At 40.2% G+C, this 25,530-nt stretch overlaps 1 protein-coding gene and 1 non-coding gene across 4 annotated transcripts in view; one reads left to right on the forward strand and one right to left on the reverse strand.

The window, feature by feature from the left end:
• The window catches only part of C15H18orf25 (chromosome 15 C18orf25 homolog), an 86,424-nt gene that overhangs the window by 27,406 nt on the left and 33,488 nt on the right, over positions 1–25,530 (forward strand). For 2 of the 3 annotated variants that reach the window (XM_032885728.1, XM_032885730.1), the window contains exon 2: positions 12,081–12,865. In XM_032885728.1, coding sequence (XP_032741619.1) covers positions 12,151–12,865 — 715 coding nt within the window. In that variant the 5' untranslated portion in view covers positions 12,081–12,150. Of the gene's footprint in view, positions 1–3,482; positions 3,503–12,080; positions 12,866–25,530 lie in introns of those variants that run through there. The other variant, XM_032885729.1, reaches the window with a different exon arrangement.
• LOC116885052 lies at positions 2,235–2,360 on the reverse strand. Its single transcript, XR_004385937.1, has one exon. It is a non-coding gene; the product is annotated as a small nucleolar RNA SNORA17 (small nucleolar RNA).

Raw genomic sequence — 25,530 nt, forward strand, 5'->3', positions numbered from 1 at the left:
ATTGCAATGACTCAGATATGTGGTTTCTGCTACTGTATCAATACTGGAACCTCAGTGGGGCTCCTTTCAGATATCCCGTTGTTGCCCTGTGTCATGAAGATCCTGTAGTTTTGGATCTGTAGACTGGCCTCTTCATCCACTCTAGCAGTTCATTGATGGGGTAAATGTTGGGGTGGACCAATTGAAAGCCCTTGATCTAGGCCTGAGAGGTACCAGAAATGGTCATCTCTCCTGCTCTCATGCCCTGCAGGCTGGCTGACCTGCAGCCCCTGCACCAGGGCCAGCTCTACGCTGCTGCCTAAGTGAGGTGCAGGCCCACTGTCCTGAGTGCTACAGCCAGTGAAGGACATGGCCAGTTCTCCCAGTCTTATAATTCTGGGGGCAGCTTTCTTGTCTGCCACAGATGGTGAAGGACAAGGGAGGGGAAGTGGGTGTCTCTCCCTCATCTGCGCCACTCACTGCCCAGCAGACAAGAGGCAGAGCCAGCTCTCCTATGATCACTCCCTTGGGGCTGGCTCACCTGCAACCCTCACATTCAAGGCCAGCTCCACCCTGCTGCCCAGGCAAGGTTTAGGGCCTGCTCTCCTCAGTTCTGTAGCAGATGAAGAGCAGAGATAGCTCTCCTGCTTTCATGACCCAAGAACTAGCCCTTCCACCTGCCCTAGGAAGCAAGGGGTGAGGGTATGGAACACTGTTGAATGGCAGACAATAGGCAGGGCCAACTCTCCCATACTCACACTCTTGAGGCCCAGCTTACCCGAAGTCCCACCATCAGGATCAGTTCTATTGTGCTGCCCAGGTGAGGTATGGGGCCTGTTCTCCCAAGTACTGCAGCTTGTGAGGGGCAGGGCCAGCTCTCCTATTCTCATGACCCTAGGGTCAGGTCTCCTGCCTGTTGAAAGTGGTGAGGGTGGAGGGTACTTCTTTCTTGTCCATGCCACCACAGGAAGATGAGTGGTAGGGCTAGCTTTCTCATGCTTATATCCTTGGGACCAGCTAACATACAACTCCAACAATGTGCCTGCCCTCATGCTTCTAGGGCCAGCTCTTCCATGATGAGAGCTGAGGGGTGGGGCCGGTTCTGCACAGCCTTCAGACATCAATATATCCCCAGTGGCAGTCCAGACAAAATGTCTCACCCGCTTTGCTCCATCCCATATCACACTGTCGATGGCTACTCTCTGAGCCTGGCAACAATCTCTCTACCTGTCTAGTCCCAAGGCAGGTTGCCATCATGCCAGACACACACATCCCAATTCTGTGGTGGCTCAGTGTCTCCATCCACCACATACTCTCTTGAATTCAGTTAAATCGCCACATGAAAGAACACACAACACAGTAACCTCTGATCCAGTTGATAAGATATAATTGCCCACCTAAACATACAAAGCGCTGTACACACCCATCCCTTAAGAACATTCATAACAACCTGTAAATGTGCAGAGAGGAATCTTAACATCCTCCTCCATGTTCTCTCGGCTGCTTCTCCTTCTTGCTCCAGTCTCCTCTTCCTCTCTAAAGCTTTTCTCCTGCCCATCCTTCCTTCTCGCCCAGTGACAGGCCTCGTTGTATCCTATACCTGCCTTCGCTTGTATAATGACATTATCATGCAGATATCCGTCTCACCTTTGGTGGTAACAGACCCTGCTGCTGCAGAGCCACAGACCTAGACAAGGCTCCCAGTGTCAGCACAGGCCAGGACCCCATCATGGTCTCAGGTGGCGTCACCGGCTATTCACTACCCTTGAGCCTCCAGTACTAACTCTCTTTGTTGTGCATATATCCTTTTGTTTTTCTTTCTCTTCCATTTCTCCACCACTTACTTGTTCTTAGTGGCATCTTGGGTCTCTCAAGTGTCTGGGGTTCTCTCAGGAGTGATCTCAGGAGTGCTGTGCCTTCCTTGTGCTTTATGGCAGGTGTCATCTTGAGCATGGTTTGCCCCACCCCCCAGACCTGAGGGGTAGCAGACTGGTGTTCATCTTAAGCTAGCTTCATTTCTGGGTCCCATATTACCAGACTAGTGGTCAATTCAGGCTTGCTTCTCTCCTGGCCCACAGGAGTGGGCATCTGTCTTGGGCTGCCTGGGGCCTGTGGTTCCTTGCTGGGTTCTTCTAGCCTCAGACTTGCTTCCTGTTCAGGCCTATCCAGTACCCTGGCACCGGAGAGGTGGCCAGCTCCCTGTTCAGAACCTCTGGCACCAGACAGTATTGGTTTCAAGCTTGCTTTTTCCAGGGAATGTTAGGCTACTAATCATAGATGTTTGTAGATCAGAACACAGAACAAAGACATACCTCTCCTCTTTGCCACGGACTGATGCACATGTGACACAGCAATCACATTGCAATGCCTCTAGGGGCAGGAGCACGACATTTCTTTATTGTGTCTCTCTGTATGTGTATGTGTGCACATGTGTGTGTATGCAAGTGTTCTCAAGTCCATGCCTGTGCTCCATGGTGCTGACGCAGGAGTCGAAGGACCACTTTGAGCAGTCAGTTTTCTACCATGCAGGTCCTGTGAAGTGAATTCATGTTGTCAGGCTTTGAAGCAAGAATGCTCTTAAGTTTTGAGTCATTTTGCTAGCCCAGTGCTTCTTCAATAGAATGTTTCATAATTTATTTTTTTAAAAAATCAGCTGTATTGTCAACATAGCTTGTGCATGGATTTCTGTTTTCCAGGCTGAACTCAAACTCCCTGTTAGTTGATGATGACTTTGAACTTAAATTTTCCTTCTTACACTTCCTCATGTTGGGACCAGAGCTTGTACCACTACTTCTGGTTTGTGTGGTGTTGGGGATCAAATCCAGGATTTGTGAGTGATAGAAAAACACACACTCTTACCTGAGTTACATACACAGCCCATGTGTACAGACTTTAGGGAAAGCTTTCCAGGTTTCATTTGGGCTGCCGCCGCCGATGGGTTATGAAATCAGTTTACTGAGTCATGACCAGAATTAGCTGTGTTTTACACACACGCACACATACACGCACATGCACGCACACACAGAGACATGGAATAAATAAAGATTTATTTTTAGTATATGTGTGATTAGCCATCACATATGGCTATGTTTCATGTATTTTCAATGCCTGTGGAGGTCAGAAGGAGGAGTCAGAACTAGACCTGGAGTAGTTAGTACCTCTGAAAGAGGAGCAAGTGTTGTTAAGCCATTTTTCCAGCCCCAAGAAGAAATACATCTTGAGTGTATTAAATGCTAAATGCTAGTTTTTTTTTTATTTCATGAATGTCATCAAAAGAAACCCCACACTCTCAAGCATGCTGTTTCCTACATGATAATTTCTGGAGAAAGCACTGCTCTTCCCTCATTCTGCTTTCTCCTCTCTCTCCTAACTGCCTTCCAGTTTGTACTTTGCAGTTCATGATTTGTCTTCTGAATTCTCAGTCTCTTCTGAACCTTCTCTTTTTCTCACACACTAACAGGTCACTAGTGGTGTTCTTCTCCTGCTGTCCTCCTCTCCTCCTATCTGGAGAGCGAGAGGAAGGGTAAGTGGTCCTCACTGCTACTCTTTTCTGGAATTTTTCTTTTCCTTCTTGAATCTACTTACTGTGGCCATCCGTTAAATCACTGTCCCTTTTCTGTCCCTATGGCACTTGTTCTTCATTGTCATCTTATCCATTCTTACTTTTTTCTTAGTTCTTGGTGATTTCACTATATACATGGATGATTTTTATTTAATAGCCCCAAAGTTCTGTCAGGAACTCTCTCGTGATGATGATGTTCTATGTTCTTACCTCAGCCAAGTTGTAGTATAGCCAATACTTCATGAGTTATCCATTAGAAAGGGCTATGGATGCTTTTTATATATGGATTTTATATATATAGAGAGGCTAGAGAACAACCCTGAGTGTTATTCAGGTCTTTTCCACTTTTATTTGTTTCACTATAAGGTCTCCCACTGGCCAGGAACTTGCTAAGTAGTGTAGACTGGCTGGCCATTGAGCCTCCAAGGATCCAGTGCTGGCTGGCATCACAAACACATGTCATCATCATGGCAAGCTGCTTTGTTTTGTTTACTTATTTACCTATAAATTTATTTAATTGTTAGATTAGATTAAATGGATTCTAGGGACTGAACTTAGGTTCATGTGTTTGCAAAGGCAAGCACCTTACCAAATGAACCATTTTCCCATAGAGCTGAGACTGGCCTGAATTTTTAATCCTTCCTGCTTCCAAGTTCTGGGATTACAGGCATGTGTTACCACACTACAAAGAAGAATTTCCATCTTGGATGTCCTTGTCTAAAAACATTGCTTATCTCAGGTTTGTTTGTTCTCAGGAGATAGGATGAACCTATTCTGGTTGTTCTGACCCATATGGGAAGAAAATCGATAGCAGAGTTGACACTAACACCATGCACAGCAGAGCTGGAAGCATGCTGACTCAGTGTTAGCGTCACTCACTGCATTCACTCCTAGTACCCACATCAGGTCACTCTGTCTTAGGAGGCCCTGCATGCATGCTGTGCACATGCGCTCACCCAGATAAGCACATACACAACAGTCTTTTTTTTTTTTTCCGGAGCTGGGGACCGAACACACAACAGTCTTAAACAGATGTAAATGGTGGTGTTTGCTAAACCAAATGACGGGAGAGACTTAGAACTTTTTTTTTTTTAATTTTTAAAAATTTAATGGTGTGTGTGTGTGTGTGTGTGTGTGTGTGTGTGTGTGTGTGTGTGTGTGTGTGTGTGTGTGTGTTTCAGTTCAGGTGTGTATTCCATTTTGTGAGATGCGGTTGTGGTTCCAGGGATGGAACCCAGGCCATCAGGCTTGCTTGACAAGTGTGTTTTTTACCATTTGAGCCGTCTTTCCAGTTCTTTCTCTGATCTTAGCAGGGTCCTATTCTCCGAGCTCAAGCTCAAGCTCTCAAGGCTTCACTCTCAGATTCAACCTTATCTGTTTGCAAGTTTGTCTGCATTGATTATTGCTACTCTGCTACAATTTATTTATTTTATTTATTTAATACCTGTGAATTTACATATGCATTCATGTATGTATGGGAGTGCACATGTGTCACAATGTGCACATGGTCAACAACCCAATTTTCTGACCTTTAAAGGGATTGGTGTTCTCTTTCAAATGTGGGTCCTGAACTCAGGTTTTGGGCTTGGCTGTAGTTCCTTTACCCACTGAGATGGCTGACCTTTGGCACCTTCATTTCTCTATTCCCTTTGAAGTTTAAAAGGATAGTGCAGAGCAAAACTGGGAGTATATATTGTAGCCCCAGTTCACAGAATTACTTTTTCTAAAAACCATACTATAAAGCAACCAGCTAAAAAAATGACCAAGAAGCAGGGGGGTACTTGTAAACGTGGCTTATTCCCCCTTATTTTGTATAACTGGGTCTCACTTCCCCAAAGAAATTTGTTGAAGTATGACATGTAGTATTGACAATATTTCAGACTTCTTGTTTAGGCAGTTAGTAATCACAAAATATTTTATTGTCCAGAACCATTCTTGCAATCAGATTTAATGAGTGCTTCTGTGCAGTACTACTTGGGGGCGCAGCATTTCTGGAGTAGCAAAGGGACTCCTTACCACTTCTTTCTAGTGGGTTTCTGTCATACCACGGGAACTAAAAATTCCAGAGTTCCATGTTCTACCAGATAACTCACTTTAAAAAACAAAAACCGCTATGACTTAGTGTTTCTTTTTTTTTAAGATTTAATTTTTATACGCATTGCTATTTTGCCTGAATGTATGTCTGCGTGAGGGTACCAGATCCTCTGAAACTAGAGCTGCAGACAGTTATGAGCTACCATGTAGATGCTGGGCATTGAATTAAGTTCTCTGAAAGAACAGCCAGTGCTTTTAACTGCTGAGCCATCTTTCTAGCGCCAGACAACTCACTCTTGACCAGTCGATATAGTGAGAGGTATCTAGTGCCATGACTGTTCCAGTGATTGGGTATACTATTCCCAGACAACAAAGTGAAGTTTCCTGAGAACTCAGGAGCCAATTGTGGTGACGCCTTTAATCCCAGCACCCAGGAGGCAGATCCAGGTGGATCTTTATGAGTTTTAGGCCAGTCAGGTCTACATAGTCGGTTCTAGGCCAGACGAAATTACATAGTGAGACTCTATGTCTTCAAAACAAAAACAAAAATAACAACAAAACAAAACAAAAACCAAACTCGGGAGAGGAGGATGTAAAGTTGGGGTGGTGATCAACCTCCTGCATATGGAGTTCAAAGGATAAAGACTTCTATTTACTGTGTGACCCAGGGATTAAACTTGGGTTGTCAGGCTTAGCTCAAGTACCTTTATCTGCTGAACCATCTTGCCAACTCTGGCTTCACACTTAAAAAAAAAAATCAATGTCCTACTTCCAGCTATTTGATTATCCCTACCAAAAAAATCCACTTTTTGGTCAGGGGAAAGCCCATGAGTCCTCTACCTTACACCAAGAACTATACTAAGGAATGCAACTAAGGAACACTAAGAGCAGGAGGAATAGCTTTCCCCAGGGAGGAGGACACCAATTGGTTGTTCTCCAGTACCAAAAGAGTAGCCCTGAAGACCCGAATAAAAATAAAATAAAAATAAAAGTAACACAATACAGACAAGCACACATGCAAGCATGTACACAGTGACCACAGGAAAGGAGGCCATGAATTTGAAAGAGAGCAAGGAGGGCTATATGGGACTGTCTGGAGGGAGGAGATGGAGGGGAAAGTGATAAAATCATATTGTAATCTCAAAAGAAAACTAGAAAAAGAAAAAAGTCCACTTTTTGATAATTTGATTGTGAGGCACAATTAAACTGTGTATATCTTTCCCATTGTGTTTAGAGAACTTTATTTAGCTTGGATTTCTGTTTCTAGTGACTTTTAGACCCAACCCTGTGTTTAATTATAAGAAAGTTATGTCCTAGAAGGAAAGCTTTGTAACATTTATTGATGAAAAATGACCCAAATGTGTCCAAAGTAAAAGCACTGTCCTCTTTCAGAAGACTTACCATAGAGCTTTGAAAGATATTTATTGTATATGATAACAAAATTTTATTCCTTGTCCCTCTCTTCCACTTTGTTAAGAATCCTTCTAGAGATTCTGTGCCCTAGACAAAATTATAAATAAAATTGCTTGTTCTTAAACAGATAGTATAACCACTTTTTCTGTCCACTTAAGGTTTCTGTGTGTTCTGTGTTCAGTAGTTCTGTTGGTGTGTGCATAAATGCATGTGTGTGTGAAGTCAGAGGTTGATATCACTCGTTTTCCCTAGGTCACTCTTCACCTTGTTTTTTGAGACAGAGTCTCTCACTCAACCCAGAACTCAAGGATTTGGCTAGGTTGGTTGATGAGTGAATTCCAAGAAGCTGCCTGTTGCCCTCAAGCACTGGGGGTATAGATGTGTGTAATCCAAACTTGGGTCCTCATGTGTGTACAGCAGGCACTTTACCAACTGAGCCATCATCTCCCTGGCTTCCTCATTTAGTTTGTGTTCACTGCAAGCTGCTCTATTCATTTTCTATGAAGAGCCTTTTCCTTCTTAATGCCCACATTGTTTGGAAAGACCTTGATGTGCTCACTGGTTCTATTTATGGTTGGTTAATGCCAGTCCTTTGTGATTGATTTGGAATATTCATGTGGGCTTTAACCAGAGTACTGTTGACATATTTAGGCAACTGTGATGAAATCTCATTTAAAACTTTTAAGTTTAAGGATTTTGAAATGCAAGTTAATTGATTGATGTATAATATTAAAAATAATATTGTATAAAAAAGTAGTTCAGATTCATTTGTGCTATCCATATAACTTATTCCCTGAAGAAACAAGAGTCATACACATTTTAACTAGTCGAGTGATTTTTAGATTTTAGCTTTTTATTGATCATGTTGCAGAAGAGTTTAGTCAAAAGACCATAGCTGGGATAGAGAGATGGCTCGTTGTTGGTTAAGAGTACTTGTTCTTGCATGTTTGGTTTGATTCCTAGTACCCAAATTGGCAACCGTAACTGCTTGTAACTCCAGTTATAAGCCCTTTTCTGGCCAGGAGCACCTGCATGCATACATGTGGTTCACAAACATACAGTCTGGCACAGCACATGCATAAAATCAACAATTAAATCTTTAAAAATAATAACAGCAAAACCAGACTAAAGCTCATATCCATCTTGAATTCTTTTTTCTTTTTCTTTTAAGATTGGTTTTTACTTGTGTTTGTGGAGAGACACACTCATACACAGAGAGGGAGGGAGAGGGAGGAATATGACCATGAAAATGTATGCAACATGTGTATGTATGCCTGAGGAAGTCAGAGAGAAGCTTATATCCTCTACAGCCGGAGCAACAGGCTGTGAGCTGCCCAATTGCGTTCTAGAAACTGAACTTAGGAACTCTGGAAAGGCAGCGAGGGTTCTTAACCACACCTCTCCTCTCCTCATCTGCCCACTCTCTTGATTCTTGTTTCGTGCCTCTTCACCTTTCTCATTCTGATGCATCAGTGGGCAAGGCTCCTGCTAAGTGTAATACCAGCTACATGAGCAGGTCCAGCAGACTCAGTGCTGATCTTGGCTGGGACTTTGCAAATAAGTTAGGCCAAAAGGTTCAGGTGCACAGCGGCTGCTTTAATGAGCAGCTGTGCAGTCATCCCATCATCTTTGAGGGCGAGAGCAGAGTAGATGCAAGCAAACATGGAGATAAGCCATGGTGGACAGTGGGGATGGTGCTGGGGAGACTGCCACTGCTGGGTGATGTGCTGGTCTCCAGATGGAGCAAGGCCCTCAGCCAGCCCCGCACTGAGGAAGGGGCCAGCGCATTGTTTCTCAGTCCTATGCCATATTGTAATCTAAAGGTCTAATGCTCCCTTCTTCTCAAACTAGACTTTGATGCGTTTGTGTTATAATTGATATTACGTTAATTTTAGTATTTTTATTGTAGATATTTCAACTTTAAAGAAAAGAACTGTTAGTAGAGAGAGGGGAGCTATGGCCGGAATGTATAAGAAAATTAATAAAAAAAAGGAAAACCCTCTATTCGAGAGTATGAATGATCCACATCAGAAGAATCAGTGTTCTCTTTCTCACACGCACACACGTTAGGCAAAGTCTCAGAGCTTTAGCTGGCCTTGATCTTGTTATGTAGCCAAGCTGACCTTTGCTCCTCCTGACACTGTGAGGACCTCTCTCTGTGGTGTCAGGATTACAGGCAAAGTTAACTGTGACTTTCCTGTACTGGTTGAGATTGAACCCACAGCTTTTGTGTTTTAGGCAAACACCCAGCCCACAAACTCTGACCTTGTTTTTTTTCATTTATTTATTGGAGGGTGGGGTATGCACATGTGATACAGTATGTATGGAGTGGTCAAAGGACAGCTTTTGGGAGTCAGTTGTCTTTTCAACCCTGTGAGTACCAGGGACTGAACCCAGGTTGTAAGGCCAGGTGGTTAGTGCTTTTACTTTGTCTGTTAACATTTTACCAGACTCAACTCTCTCTTCTTTTATTTTTATTAGAAACAAGGACTTTTTTTCTTTAGTTCAAGGGTATTTTATATAGACATACAAATGTTTTATGTTGTTGGCATACTTTATTAGTGACACTTTTCATTTTTTGATTTAGCCTATGCTCCCCCATTGGCTTACATTTCTTTCAGGACTGTTAAGCATTAATGCTTGTTTTCATTTAGTTAAAAATTAGTTGTAAGAAATACAAATATGTTTATGAAGTAGGCTAAACAAGAGGGTCTCAAATTAGTAAAAACTCTAGTAGGAACAAATATTAGTCTTCCTGAGTTTGTTAAGCAAAGTATTGCAGTGCCCATTTTATTAAAGAACAGGGCTATGCAAGGAAAAAGCAGTACATGGAATATGTTTAAGTCCGTAAAAATGATGCTTCAGATGTTAGATCAATAAGAGAATTTTTTCTGATATTTTCTGTGTTTTGTCATAAAATGAACTAATACTTGGTAAACCCAAGTGATGGAGATGCCGTATTATGCCTACTAGCGTATGCTAAGATTAACGTGTGCATCTGTCTTTGCCCTATGGGGTCATTATGTTACCTTCTCTAACAGTCTGTGTACAGAGTAAGAGTGCTTTGCCTTGCTTCATAGCATTCTCAGGAATGCCATCAGTTAATGAAATTCACAATGTAAAAGGTTACTGACTGGCTAAAGGTTATGTTTTACTCACGGTTAATTAGATTTGTGTCTTTTATTGGAATGGCAAGGACATTAGGTTCTAAATTTAGTATATAAGGTATAAAATGTATAGGATGTTTTTCTTAAACCTGAACCTAGTCAGAATTTCTTGGATTCACAAAGTAACTGAACTATATTTTAATGCTTATTGTTTTTGAAACAAAACACCTGACATGAGACTCACTCAGTACATAGACTAAGGGAACAGCAAAATCTGGCCTTTGAGAGAGGCTCTCAATGTGTAGCTTAGGCTTATGTCCAATCTCAGTCCATAGTCAGCCATGCAAATACTATATTACATGGGTATGCTGCTATGCTCAGCTGGCCTTTTCTTTTAATCCTCCTTTGGGATTTGTCCTATTCAGGGGAATGAAGACAGGTTTGATGCATATAATTACTTTGGTTGCTCACTTCCCAAAAGCATGGAGTTTTTTAAAGAAGCAGTGAGGAGAGAGAGCTCATTCAGAAGATCTGACTTTAATACTCAGAGCCCATGTTAGAAAGTCAGGAGCTGGGGAGGCAGAGGTGGCCTCCTACAAACCACTACCAGCCAGCATAGAGGAATTGCCATCTCCAGGCTAATCAGGGACCTTTAAAAAAAGAAAAACAAACCAGGTAGATGGCTTTCCTCATGCCTCACATGTACCAGCACACACATGTATAAACACACCTCTGACCCCTTAACGACCCATTAGTGTACATTAGATGGCTCTCCCTTTCACAGTCTCTTCTCCTTTGGGGAAGTCTAGAAACCATAATTTTAGTTACAGTGATTGCAGGACTAGTGCTGTGTGGACATTGAAAACGTTAGTCAAACACTCTACTACTGAGCTTCGTTCAGCCCAGTTCCCCTTTATATCTATGTTTTTAAAGATTTATTTTTTTATGTGTAGAGGTGGTGTTTGATCTCCTGAAATTGGAGTCATAGATGGGAAAAGATGTAGGTTTGGGGACCTAAACCCAGGTATTCTGCAAAAGCAGCCACTACTTTTAACCACGGAGCTATCTTTCCAGTCCCTTTATTTTTCATTTTGAGAGGAGTTGTCCAAGTTGTCCAGGTAGGCCTTGACTCTGGGGTCCTCAGCCCTCGGTCTCCCAAGTAGCTGGAACTATGTACTTAGACTGCCATGCCCAGTCAGACTATTGCGTGTTTTTTGTTTTCTTTTTTGATATAGGGTCTCGTATATCCCAGAATTGCCTGAAATTCACTGTGGATCATCTTGAGCTTCTAATTCTCCTGCCTCTTCCTCTGTAGTGCTGAAATTACAGGCGTGTAGCATCATTTCTAATACTACGTAGTGGTGAGGATTGAACCCCAGCTTCATGTATGCAAGGCAAACATATGAGCTAATGAACTACATCGCAAGCCCCCAGTCTTATTTTAAATCATTTTTTTCATTTATATTAAAGTCAAGTACACATTAATTATATTAAAGTTTTTCAAAGATTTCTTTTTTGAATGTTTTAAACTTTTCTTATTTTGGTGCTCGAGATTGAACTCAGGGCTTCATGTACCCCAAACAAGCACTCTACTGCTAAGTTACTTTTCGAACCCTTTAAACGTAACTCTTTGGTTAATTGCTGTAATTAAAATAGAGGTTAATATTCTATTTTTAATAGATGAGACTGCTAGGATTTTGCTGGTGTTAAGTCCTTTGAATCTGACTGCCAATCAAGCCGAGTATAGGCACATAGTGTCTTCTTTTTTTTTTTTTTTTTTTTCTGGAGCTGGGGACCCGAACTCAGGGCCTTGTACTTGCTAGGCAAGCGCTCTACCACTGAGCTAAATCCCCAACCCCGGCACATGGTGTCTTAAAGGTCTGTTGTGTAAATGGTACCTTTTGCACTCCCTTAGAAGCATAGCATGCTGCATAGGTTAAATGACCTTCCATTCCTAGTCATTGACTTTGTGTGTTTTCATACAGGCTGCTTTCCAGTTGCATCTTTGATATCGTTTCCTAGACTCTGTTCCATGATTTAATCTGGAGCTCTGAGATGAAGATGGAGGAGGCAGTGGGAAAAGTAGAAGAACTCATTGAGTCTGCAGCCCCACCAAAAGCATCGGAACAAGAGACAGTCAAGGAGGAAGACGGCTCTGTAGAACTGGAGTCTCAAGTTCCTAAAGACGGTGGAGCCGGCTCTACAGTTCTCTCCTCAATGCCCTGTTTGTTGATGGAACTGAGGAGGGACTCCTCAGAGTCCCAGTTAGCATCCACAGAGAGTGACAAGCCCACGACTGGCCGAGTTTATGAGAGTGACTCCTCTAATCATTGCATGCTTTCCCCTTCCTCTAGTGGCCACTTGGCCGATTCAGATACATTGTCTTCTGTTGAAGAGAATGAGCCCTCGCAAGCAGAAACAACAGTAGAAGGAGATACTTCAGGAGTGCCTGGTGCCACTGTTGGACGAAAGTCTAGGCGGTCCCGTTCCGAAAGTGAAACATCTACCATGGCTGCCAAGAAGAACCGGCAATCCAGTGATAAGCAGAATGGCCGAGTCACCAAGGTTAAAGGTCATCGGAGCCAAAAACACAAGGAAAGGATCAGACTACTGAGGCAGAAGCGGGAGGCTGCTGCAAGGAAGAAGTACAGCCTGCTGCAGGACAGCAGCACCAGTGACAGTGACCTGACGTGTGACTCCAGCACCAGTTCATCAGATGATGAGGAAGAGGTTTCAGGGAGCAGCAAGACAATCACGGCAGAGATACCAGGTAGAGGATGCTTTTTAAACTGACTGTAAGCACCGGTGGCCTTTCTCAGCTGTCAGACTCAGTTAGATGAGTGACACTTGAAACCCAGGAGACCTGCAGCTCTGTGTAACTGTGAAGACTGCAGTCTGTTAAAAAGACATGGCCAACTTAAAACACAAACCCATTCTGAGTTGCCAGTGCACTTTTTAGCACATCACAAAACACTAAGTGGTCAATGAGAGGGACAAGATTATTTTTAAGAAATGGAATTCTCACAGGTCTTTCTCTGTAACATACTATCTGAACTCTGTCATTGTCTTTTTAGCACTGCGTAGATTTAAAGCTCATTGTTCAGCATTACGGCTAAGTACAAGTGCGTTCTCCTCAGGACTCGGCACCTTGCTTTAGTATCTAGCCTCTGCACTCGAGCATATGGTGTCTGAAATGATACATTCTTTCATTAAAGCTTTCTAATTTTTTCTGTGTTTTCCCTCAATTTAGTGGATGATAAGCTAGTTACCCATATTGCACTTTTTTTAAAATCTACCTTGTCACTCAAATTGTAAAGAATGTTCAAAAAAAACTTCCCCTTTACCTCCTAGGCTTTAAAAAGATTTTTGGAAATTGGCTTGTTTCAGCGCTCATAAATAAAAGGGTCTGTAGTTTGTTGTATGTTTGGCATGTCTGTCTTCCCTGTATTACTGCATCTGATACTGTGTGCTACAGAGGCAATCTTTGAGATTTCATATAGTAAGAGATGATATCTGAATGGTTCTTAAGTGAAGAATCCTCATTATTGAAGAGAATTCTATGTCTAGGAATATTTTGTAAAGTAAAACGATACTTAATAGGTCATGACAGCAGTGTTTATTGCTGAATTAAAGAAGGGAAAGTTGGTTTTCTAAAGGTTTATAGGTGATTTTTTTTATTTTAGTTTTCTGTTTTATGCATAAAGCAACATTTTTAATGTACAAAGGATATTTCAAGAAAAAGCATATTGGTTATCTAAATTTATACCTAACCATGTAAACTCAATAGCAAGAATGATTTTAAAAGCACTTTATAGGTGATTAATGTATAACAATAAGTCTCTTTCATGTAGCATATTAAATATGAGTTTAAACAGTCTTTAGAAATGCTTTTCTGTGATATCTTGATTAAATTCCTTTAGTAGTTTCTTATTATTAAAACTAAATGAGACAAGGTTAAATGACGCTCATGAAAGAAGCAGCCTTTTGGGTGGTCCTAAGGCATGTTCTAGGTATAGTTCAGTTTTCCGTTTACTATTGTTTTTAAGGAAGCCTTATTAAGTACCTATAACATTGTGTATTCTTAGAGTCTGTTCTAATCTATCCAGTTAAACTGATTTTCAAATAACCATATCGACACTTTGCCTTTTTATGGAAAGGGAGAAGGTGGGTGAATAAAATTCTTTTTAAAGCTAGAATCCCGTTGTAGAGGTGAAATGAGTAATGTCTAATGAACACTCTCCTATCTCCTTAACATGTAGGCTAAGTATGCTTTGTTCATACCTAACAGTCATTTCTAAGACTTGGAAACACTGGTATTTTGTTTGCCATCTATTCTTAATTGTGTACTAATCAAACATTTGAGTAAGTTAATATTTACTATATTTCTGTTTTTTTATATATCACTTTGTACGTTTTTGGCCATTCAGAAGAGTGTAACATTTTCTAAGGTAATTGTGGGAAATCCAATGGTAGTTGAAGATGAAGGCCATGGTACGGCTGTGGTATGCACTGCTCGGATTTTTGGAGAGGAAGGTGGCAGTATTCACACATAGAACAGGCATAAATGGTCTTTTTACAAATTATGCAAAGCAGCAAACATTAAACAACCTAGTGTTTAAATAGAAGGAACTTCAGGTTGGCCATATTATGTTTGAAAAACTGTGACCTTGTACAGTTCTACTGTAACAGACACATTTTTTAAATTTCCTGAGTCACATCACATGACTTTGGGCAAGAAGGGAGGCACACTCAGCCTTTAGCAAGAGTGGGTGTTGAAAGTGCTCTAAAGCAGCGTGAGTGGAAGACCGTGGACGTCGGGTGCCGGCCCTGGATGTACCTAGGACAGTCTTTTGGATGCTGAGATTTCAAGTGCAGCTGTTTACACGGAATGCAAAACAACTGGAACATTAAAGTTTCCTACTCTGTAATTTTGTCAAGATATAGCCAGTTTAGTAATTCAGAAAAATTTTTAAGCTTTTGTTCAGTCACATCTTAAAAATTGAAGAAAGTATCTAATTGTACTATATGCCAAGTAATTTAATAGTATATTTTCATTTAAAGGATGCAGATAGTAATGCAGACGAGTACAAGCTTATTGATTTATTTTGATATTTTGGGAAGAAATGTTTAAGAAGTTTTTAAAAAGATCAATTAACTAATAGGCTGTTTAGTATTACATTGTATCATTTTCTGGAAGTTTTTGGAAATAGGGATGATTTAAGTATCTGTTTGGAGGAACAGGAAGATAATCTGGCAGTACTTTCATTTGGAAGGCTTAGAAATATTATAAATTTATAGTATTTTATAGTAACTTAGTGTAAAAATGCTATGTGATAGTTATCTTGAACATTCAAGCCGTTTTTCAAAACTGCCCGGCTTCTGTCTGGAAGTTTGGTGTGCGTTACAGACTGCCCTTGCAGCTTTGCCTGGAGCCTTTACATGCTTTGTGTTCTCCACACTTTATGAACATTACTTTTCATGGGGCACAGTTTCTCTGTGGAATCACTCAGGCTGTTTGTTGGAAGTATTCTGACTTCAGTTACTAGAATAATAGGCAGTACTAAACCCAGGGAACTAGTTTCCTGAGTAAAATGTGCATCAGTGTATATACATACGGCCACCCAGAAGACATTTTCTTCTGTAACTTTTCCTTTTCATTAATAGTTACTATAGGGTGAACTTCAAGGTAGCTTTGTCTCATCTTGGCTGTCATGGCCTACTTTTGTGTGGTCAACGAATATCCATTGTGGCAGGTAAGAGTCAGTTGTCTCAGCTGTTTTACCTTTCTTTGCAGTGGGGAGATTATTGAGGACAGTTGTCTAAGATCACCTGAATTCTTAATGCTTGGGAGGTGGTCAGAGCAGCTCAGCCCCACTGAAGGAAGGCAGCATCTCTGCGTCTAACATCCGCCACAGATACAGACGCTCGGATGATCGTGACGGACTGGCCTAGCTAGTTTTTCAAATATTATTATTCTTAATTGGTTAGTTCTTGTCTAGAGTTAAATATTCTTAAAAGTAACACATTTGGGGCTGTTACTGGCTCAGTGGTAGGAGCGAGCACTGTTCTTTCAGAGGCGCAGTTTCTGGTCCCCACATGGGATACCTTACACCCAGCTGTAATTGTAGCTCTACTGCCTCTGGCAGATACACACACGTACGCACACTCATAATTAAAATTATGTTAACATTATATGAAGATATTAGTAAAGTCTTAAGTTATTCATCCTTCCATAAGTGGTTTGCCCGAGTGCATTTATGTGCGCCATGTGTGTTTCTGGTGCCTGTGGGAGTCCATAAAGTGCTTTGATTCCCTGGACGGGACGATAGAAGGTTGTGAGCCACACGCTGCTTCCTGTAACTGAACTTAGGTCTTCTGCAAGAACAACAGGAGTTCCTGACCAGCGAGCCCCTCTCTAGTCCCCAGTAATTCTACTTTTGTTAGCATTTGAGTAGATCTTCTATGATACATAACAACATTTGTCATATAGGATGTACATCTGTCTTCATTTTTAAATTAACTGTAAAAGTAACTTTCCTATTGTTTGACATTTGGGCCGTTTTTCTATTTTGATGTTACACGTAAGAGTATGAACACTTTGGATTTCTGGTCATATATCACAATAGTATGTTTACTATATCTTGAGTCCCAGTGTTCATGTATTCTCTCTGTAGATAATACATATTCAGTCTCGTTCATGTGGGGGAAGACGGAGCGCCAGGTTGATTCGTATTACTTTGCTATTTAGTGAAGTTGAAAAACTACCTTTGCCACTTGTTCTGGTAAACAATTCTTATGTTTATCACACAGTTTCTTCTTGGCACATGTGCTTTTTTTCTTCTTCATTTGTAGAGGTTCTTAATCTACTGGGTATTTAATTGTTTGGAAAAGTTTTAATATTAATCTAAGTAGGGACTCATAGTCCTGAGACTCATAAGGATCCCCATGAAGCCCTGGTCATTGACCTAGAGTGACTATGAAGTGACCCTCAGTAACTACAAGCTTCATGTACTTAGTGTAAATAAGTGTTGTAATCTGGAATTAGTTTGCTAGCTGTGTAGGAGATCTGGTAGATAATGTTGTTAATAAGAAACAGAGGCAAATAGGTAAAAACTGTTTTAAGCTTTGTAAGTGCAGAGTAGGCTGATAAGATCCATGCGTTTTGTTGTTGTTGTTATTTTTGATTTTTTTTTAACTCTGGCTTTGTATTTTAATAGCCATTTAAAAATTCCAGTACCCAGGCCACACTCCAACCCAGTCAAATCAGAATCTTCTGGAGTCTGACTCTCCAAATGAACTGCTCAGTGAAGTCAGCCAGGCTGTGTGGAGTGATCAGGTGGTGGTGAGAATGAGAATATAAAACTGGCGTTCTGGTCGGTCATTTGAGTTGCCAGTGGGTGTGATGGTTTGAAAAATGGGGTCAGAGTTGTAAACTGTGGAGTTCTATATTAATAGGCATGGGTACCTTCTTTCTTCATATAAATGAAAAAACAATTTTTTGACACAGCATCTCATTAGGTAAGTGGCCTTGACTAGAGGTCCTGCTGACCCCTCATTTGCCCACTATATCTACCCAGGTGTGTTTATATCCGTTGATTAAGTGTATTAGTCTGTACATCACAGTGCCCTTTGGATAGATATCTTTTGGCAGCCTCTCACGTTAAAGCACCAAAATACATCATTTACATCCTTATCTGAAATGAGCGTCTGTGCTAACTTTGTATACATAACACAGACTACCTTAGTGGTAATAAAAAGACCATGTTTGGGGTTGGGGATTTAGCTCAGTGGTAGAGCGCTTGCCTAGCAAGCGCAAGGCCCTGGGTTCGGTCTCCAGCTCTGAAAAAAAGAAAAAAGAAAAAAAAAGAAAAAAAAAAAAGACCATGTTTATTTAACATGAGATTATCATCATTCCTGTTTTTTAATGTTTTTTCTTTTTGAGACAGGGTTTCTCTATTTAGCCCTGGCTATCCTAGAATTCACTGTAGACCAGGCTGGCATTGAACTCAGAGATCCACCTGCCTCTGCCTCCCAAATGCTGGGATTAAAAGTATTTGCCACCACCACCTGGCTTTTAAACTTACTTTTTAGTAGTTTTCATTTTACAGCAAATTTGAGCAAGAATTCTTCCAAATTCCTGCCTCTGCATATAGCCTCCTGCTATCAACAACTTAAACTAAAAAATTAAAAAACACCTTTTTTTTTTTTTTACAATGATAAACCTACATTGACCTTCTGTTATTACCTAAAGTCCTTTATCTACTGCTAGGGTTCACTTAGTTTTGCTCAGTTTTGTGAATTTTGACAAATGTGTCATGTAGTTCTCAACATTCATGCTTGTTAGTGTCCATGTCCAGCACTCATACTTTTGAGGCTGGGACCTTAGTCTTTAGTATACGTGTTCTCTCATCATTTCCTAACGTCAAGATTTTAAGTATCTATCTTTATATTCATCCAAAGATAGGTGAAGCCAGTATTTAATAGATCAGCTTTCTGACTTGTACCCTATACTTATTTCTACCCAATATTTGTAATAGGGAAAAGGAAAATGGTTACATTTTAAATTCTGCTTAAGCCAAGTAGGGTGGTGACCATCTAGAACCCAGCATTCCAAATAGGCAGGAGTTTAATTCAAGGCTGGGCTCAATAGCAAGTTGAAAGCCAACCTAAGCCACCAACTGAGACCATGTCTCAAAGACAGGCCTCTCGTGTGGTGAGATGTGGTGCTGCTCTGTAGCTACTCACAGCCCAGCAGGCTGAGAGGGTGATAGAAAGTTAGATCAGCATGGGACACATAATGGGACACTGTCAAAAACCACAGGGAAAATAAAGTATACATTCTATTTGGTCTGGTTTTCCTAAGACTGATATAGTAGGAGAAGGTACATCCTTCTCAAAGAATTTGTTTTTAAACATTTTTAAATAATGGATTTAGTGGAGAAAGAGTAGTCAGAAGAGGAAAAGATGAAGTTGAAGAAATGTAGGTAACAAACTTGAAAAGTTTATTATTAAGTAGAATGGGATTAAAAATTTGTGCAGAAGCATGGAGGAATAAAAAATGAGTGGTGTCATTGAAAAGGTTTTAGTGTCTGCAGTCATTCTTGATAAGAATGTGTTCTTTTGCATATTTATAAGTAGCCACTAAATGGTAAAAGGAGTCATGTTTGAGAAAGAAGATGTAGTAAAAGTGGTAGAACAATTCATTAGCTTGTGTTTTCCAATTTTGTTTTGTTTTTTGGTGGTGCTGGGCATAAAAGCCGACCAAGGCCTTCCACATGCTAGGCAAGGGTTCTGTTACGGAACTATATCCCAAGGTTAGGTCTGTCCTTCATACAACATCTTGATGTAGGTAGATGGTATAACCCAACATTAGTCATTTTATTCAGAAAGTATTTTTGTACCTGTTATGCAGTGTCGGGACACAATAGTGAATGAAGCCTCTTCCCTCATGAAATAAACTCTCCCTAGAGTAGCCAGATAATAAATGCATTTGTTATCATTGGGTGGTTTCTTACCAAGAATAATAGTAATAACAATAAGGCATATAGGAGATAAAGACTGAGAGGAAGTTGGATGGGAAAGCTACTGTAATAGTATAGTCAAGAGTAGTGTCGGGACTGGGGAGATGGCTCAGTGGTTAAGAGCACCGACTGCTCTTCCAGAGGTCCTGAGTTCAAATCCCAGCAACCACATGGTGGCTCACAACCATCTGTAATGAGATCTGATGCCCTCTTCTGGTGTGTCTGAAGACAGCTACAGTGTACTTATATATAATAAATGAATAAATCTTTAAAAAAAAAAAAAAAGAATCAGGGGTGGGGATTTGGCTCAAGTGGTAAAGCGCTGACCTAGGCCCTGGGTTTGTTTGGTCCCCAGCTCCGAAAAAAAGAAAAGAAAAGAAAAATAAAAAGAGTAGTGTGAGAAGGCAACCTATTTAATATTGGTCTTGAAAATGAAGATTTTACAATCCAGCCCAAGGATGAAGTTTGTGTATGGCCAAACCTTAAAGCATAGTCTGGTGAACTGTTCTATTGATATTAGTATCTGTTTACAGTCACATATTTGGAATATGCTTAGATTATATGAAAAGCTTTTTTTAACTGCAGGACAACTTAGAGTTACTAATATCTATCTATCTATCTATCTATCTATCTATCTATCTATCTATCTATCTATCTATCTATCTATCTATGAGATAGGGTCTCATTGTAGCCCAGTTTAGTTTGACTTCCAGTTGAGGATGACCTTGAACTTCTGAACCTCCAAATATTGGTATTATAGGAATGTACCACCACATCTGGGTTCGGGCAGTGTTGGGAATTGAACCCAGGCTCCATGCATGCTAGGCAAACGCTCTACAGCTTACATCCTTAGTCTGCATACCCCAAACTTAAACACAAGACTCATTTGCTCTCAGCGGCACACACATTTAATACCCTGGCAGACACTCAGGTTTCTGTAAGACTCGCCCAGACGTACACATAGATTTTGTACATCCTTTGCATAGTTTTCCGTACAATTAAAAAACATCTAAAATAAGAGCTCTTCAGTCAGGTGAGAATTATCTTGTAAAGGTTGGTTATGGGTTCACCTGACAAAGTACTACCTTTTAGAATTCTAAAACCAACACAGTTAAACTATTCAATATATAGTGGCTCTCGACCAAAATTGTACACTAAATATTATCTTGAAAACTTTAAAAAAAGAAATAAACTTTAAATATCTTGGCGCCATCCTGGTTGGCGGTATTGTTAAGCCACTCCAGATTCTTAGTTTAGCAAAGGCATAAGTAACAGAACACATTTTCCCAGATAGATCACTGAAGCTATGAAAAAGGGTGACACTGTATGATATCAGTTATTTTATGATTTCTTTAGAGTAAGCTGCTTTGGCTTGGTTAGTGAATTTTGACAGCGCTCATCCGTGCTGTAGCAACTATCAGGCTTAAGACAAAGAAACCGAAAAACAGTTCTGTTGCTGCTTTCCTGAGTTAAGGGTATTGAGATAAAAATACACTTTTCTAGATTATTGTTATGCTAAGTGGCCTCAGTGTCTCAAAGCTGACATCAGTTGTGCTAGGGGATTTGGATGTGTGTAGCCAGGATTACTTGGCAGAGGAGTATGGTGTGACAGGACTTTATAGGCAGTTCTAGAAGACTGACTGTTCTGTTAAGTTCAGAGGCAGAGAGGTCCTGAATGTATATGGGGAACTAACTCGTTTGTACATTGGTTAAGGCCATGAGCAGTCCCTGAACCCAGAGACCCAAAACATGGCTGGGTACTCCAAGAATGCCCCGGCGCCCAGTCAGGTGCTTAAGTGCTGATGCCCAGCTTGCAAGCGCTGCCACACAACGCTCTGCTTTTATGTTCTTGCCAGTTTGAAGGTTGGCAGTGTTTTAGAATTCCCAAAGACAGTAACTGCTAAAAATGGAAAACTTTCTGAATCACCCATGAACTTGTCATTAAAGTGTGGATTCTACTTTGTGGATTAAGGAAAGTGTATACTCTTGGTATAAAAGTTTCTTCTGATGCTACTTTAGAGACTGCACAGTAAGCAGGTTTTTGTTTGTCTGTTTGTTTTCCTTTAGGTATTGGCTGAGCCTGGCGGCAACACTTGGGAGAGAGGGAGGCAGGAAGCCAGTTTCAGCTGTAGGGGAGTCTGAAGCTAGCCTGGGCTATGCGAAGCCATTTCAAAAATAAACCAAATAGTATTTTAAACAGAAAGCAGCAGTTGGATAAACACAGGTTTAGCTTGTGTTTTATTTTGTAGGTTGGAACATAGTCTTACAACAATAGGTAGGAAGGAATGATTGTTTTATGTTCATGCATAAGAAAAATCTAAATAAAAAATTTAGTGAAAGCAACTCAGTAAAAGTAGATAGTTGGTAATTAGAGATTCTCGTACCATCTGTTCCATAGTCCTCACTCCAATCTAAATCCTGTTTGATTCGATTTTTCTAATTCAGTTTTTCTATGAAGACTGAAATAATGTACTATATAAGCCTTTTTAATTCCTTGTTATTTAATTAATTTGTTAATAGTCTTCATTAATTGTAATATATTGTACATGAGAAGCACATATTGCTTTCTTAAGTAGATATTTACTTTTGTACTAACTATGCAGCATAACGTGTGGAATATCATGGCATGATGTTGCAGGCCTGTCATCCCAACATTTAAGAGGTTGAGGCTGGAGGATCAAGAGTTTGAGGTTGGTCTGGGTTATAGGAAAACCCTTCCTCAAGGGGAGGGGGAAATATGGTAAGGGTCACTTTACTTCAGGAAAGTAGTGCAGTAGTCCCCCTCACAGGGAGGGGTGCTCTAAGATGTCCAGGGGACACTGTAAGCGTTAGCCACAGTCGGAACCATGGATACATACTGTCTTCCCTGCATGCGCATCTCTACTCTAAAGCTTAGTTTATAAACCAGTCACATCAAGGTTAATAACAGCAATAAGCATACACTGATAAGCTGTGTGGATTGTTGCCACCTCAGAGTACCCCACCAGACTGTATTCACCCTTACTGTGATGTAGTAAGGTAGCACTGGCCTAGAATAGCCTCCTAACAGACATGGCAGCTGTCTTTGAGGATAGTCCCGACAAAGGAATAATTTAGAGCTTGAGTTCAGGGCTGTGGAAGATTTCATCACACTGCTCAGAATATCACTGTGGAAATTAACATTCGTGAGTCAGTCATTTCTGCATTTTCCCTTTCCTATTTTGGTCCTCAGTTAACTGTAAGGAATTGAAATGATGGGAAATGAAGATAAATAAACTTTAATCTTGAGCTTTAAATTAACCCTGGTAGATAGCAGTCAGTCGAATTGAATGTGGTTTTGAGTTTCTAGTGAAAAGTACTTAGTGAATATACTAGTTTAATTCTGTTTTCTTTCATTCATTAGACTGGAAATAAATCATCTCTGGTCATTTTAAAGGGAGTAACCATGGCAGGATTGTCGGGTTTGTTGGACATGGTGATAATCGGTTTTTAATCCCAGGAGTGGGGAGGTGGAGGCAGGAGGACCAGGAGCTCAGTCAAAGTCATCCCTGGACAAAGAAAAGTCTTTCAGGATGGTAGATGTGTTTGTATGTAGGATTTAAAAGCATATTTTTTGAGGACTGGTAGGAGTATGGTGAGAGACAGCTAAATTGGCATGAAAGCCTTCAGTTAGGAATATGCAATTTTGCTAATATTAACTGGATTTTAAGTTTTTACTTTTCTTGCAAGAGAAACTTGCCCTTTTCCTTCATATCAGTGAAAAAGAGAAAAATATTCTATGCCTCGTGGATTAGGCATGATATTTAGAATTTTATATGTAAAAAATTAAAACTTGTAATTTATCTTAATATTTATCAGTAACCTTATGCGGGGAAAAATCACCCTTGTGTCTTCCCACCTAATTTTGAGACGGGGTTTCTTATAGCATAGGCTGGTCTTGAACACTGTGTAGCTGAGGGATGGAATCTTAAATTTCTGAACCTCATGACTCTACTATATCCAGTTCACAAGGCTCCTAGGATCCAGCCCAGGCCTGGGTGCTAGGCAGATGCTCTGCTTAGCTGAGCTGGCCCAAGCCTGTTTCTGTTGGTGATGCTGAGCTGCACCCAGGGCTGCACACGTGCCAGGCAGATCACTGAGCATGCGGCATCGGCTGAGGCAAGACCTCCCTTTTCTAAGAAGTGTTGAATTAAACAAATACTTGTAAATTTTTAATTTTCACAATTTAAGTGTATGAGAATTGTGAGTTGATTGTGGAAGGTTTAGCACGTCTTTTCCTGAGAATATCTTTGTAGATTGATGTTCTTATTACTATGTAATGAGTTTATGAACCTTGTTTTCAGTTGTTAGGGTGAGGTATAAACATCAAGGCTTTTTCCTTGTAAGGATATAGGAGTTTCTTATGGTTGATGAGGTTTTCTCCGAAGTGAGAGTATAGTTACAAACTCGTCAGTCTATATACATAGATACACATGTGTGTGTGTGTGTGTGTGTGTGTGCATGTGTGTGCGTGTGTCTGTGTGTTTTAAGTTTTATATCAACAGAAGGAATATATTGTTTTTAGGTAACTGACTGGACTTTAAATTAATCAACAATCTTTCCTTGGAATTGAGAGATGTGTTCAAAGGAAATTTATTTGTCTTTACTTTCATTCTAGAATCACAAATTTTATTAGACTTATAGACTAAGAAAATGCTACTTTCATTTCAGCATATTACTATGACTTTTCTAGTGCATGCATACACTAATATGAGTTCTATTTTGCTTTCTGATAAAATATTTAACATATTAAGCATGACTGAAAATTATATTTATTTTTAAGATAAAAAGACTAATCTTTAGGACTAGCATATAAGAAAATGATTGCTGTTATTGATTGCATTGAGTGGATATGATCTCATTTTGTTGTTGAGTTAGAGCTCTTTAGGTTTTTTGTTTTGTTTTGTTTTTGTCTTATTTTGTAGCCCCTGGCTAGTCTGGAACTCACTATGTAGAGCAGGCTGGCCTTGAACTCACAGAGTTCCTAAATGTTGAGATTAAAGGCAATGTGCCACCACCTTGGCTATATATCAAACAAGGAAAAAATTCAACGAGTTGGAAATTTCAAGTAATAGTTAACCTTGCAAAGTGATAGAATAGTGTTTTAAGTACTTGAGGAAATGTTAAACACTTGTCATTTTGGGAAGTCTTTTCTGCAAATGTGTGGATAAAGATGTAGAAGTGAGTTTTGGTAGAAAGAGGGCACGCCGTAACACTGACTTAATTTAAAGAATATATACTAAAATATTAAGAGTTTATCTTAGAATATTAAGACTTGGCATTATATAGTTTGAAGAGTTTAGCCTTCAGGATAATTTTGCAGTAGAAACCTATAAAAATTTATTCTGATTTAATTTTCACACAGTGCCTTAAAAATAATACATTACTACTGTCTTAAGGATTATTGTTTTGAGAATAGATTTACTCTAATGATAGCATCATTTCCAGAATGCACAGATTCAAAATTCTTCCTTTAAATAGTTTGAGTTTGTACTATAGACATTTTAAAAAGTGGATCATTAAACTTGCCTTCAGTGTAGTGTCATGGAAGTGCCTAGTAGTCTACCCTCCGTTCCCTGGGAACTCCTGTAGTGGTACAGCAATGTACAAACAGTGATAGAAACTGCGTCCTGTTTGGACTGAACGTGTAGTCTGTAAAGGGATAGTCCCGGCAGGAAGCATATTTCAACTACAACACGACGAATCCAGGCATTGCTAAAAGGCTTTTCTATCAGAGTGTCATCTTTCATCTGGATTGGACAGTCTCTTAACATCTGTGCAGAGAATTATCTCTTATCTATCAGGTTGTTTTCATTTGTGGTTTTTTTTTTTTAATTTTATGGAATAGGTAGAGAATTAGACAATCAAGTTGAAGATTTAGTTGGTGACATCTAAA

Source organism: Rattus rattus, chromosome 15, assembly GCF_011064425.1.
Source record: "Rattus rattus isolate New Zealand chromosome 15, Rrattus_CSIRO_v1, whole genome shotgun sequence".
Lineage (NCBI taxonomy): Eukaryota > Metazoa > Chordata > Mammalia > Rodentia > Muridae > Rattus > Rattus rattus.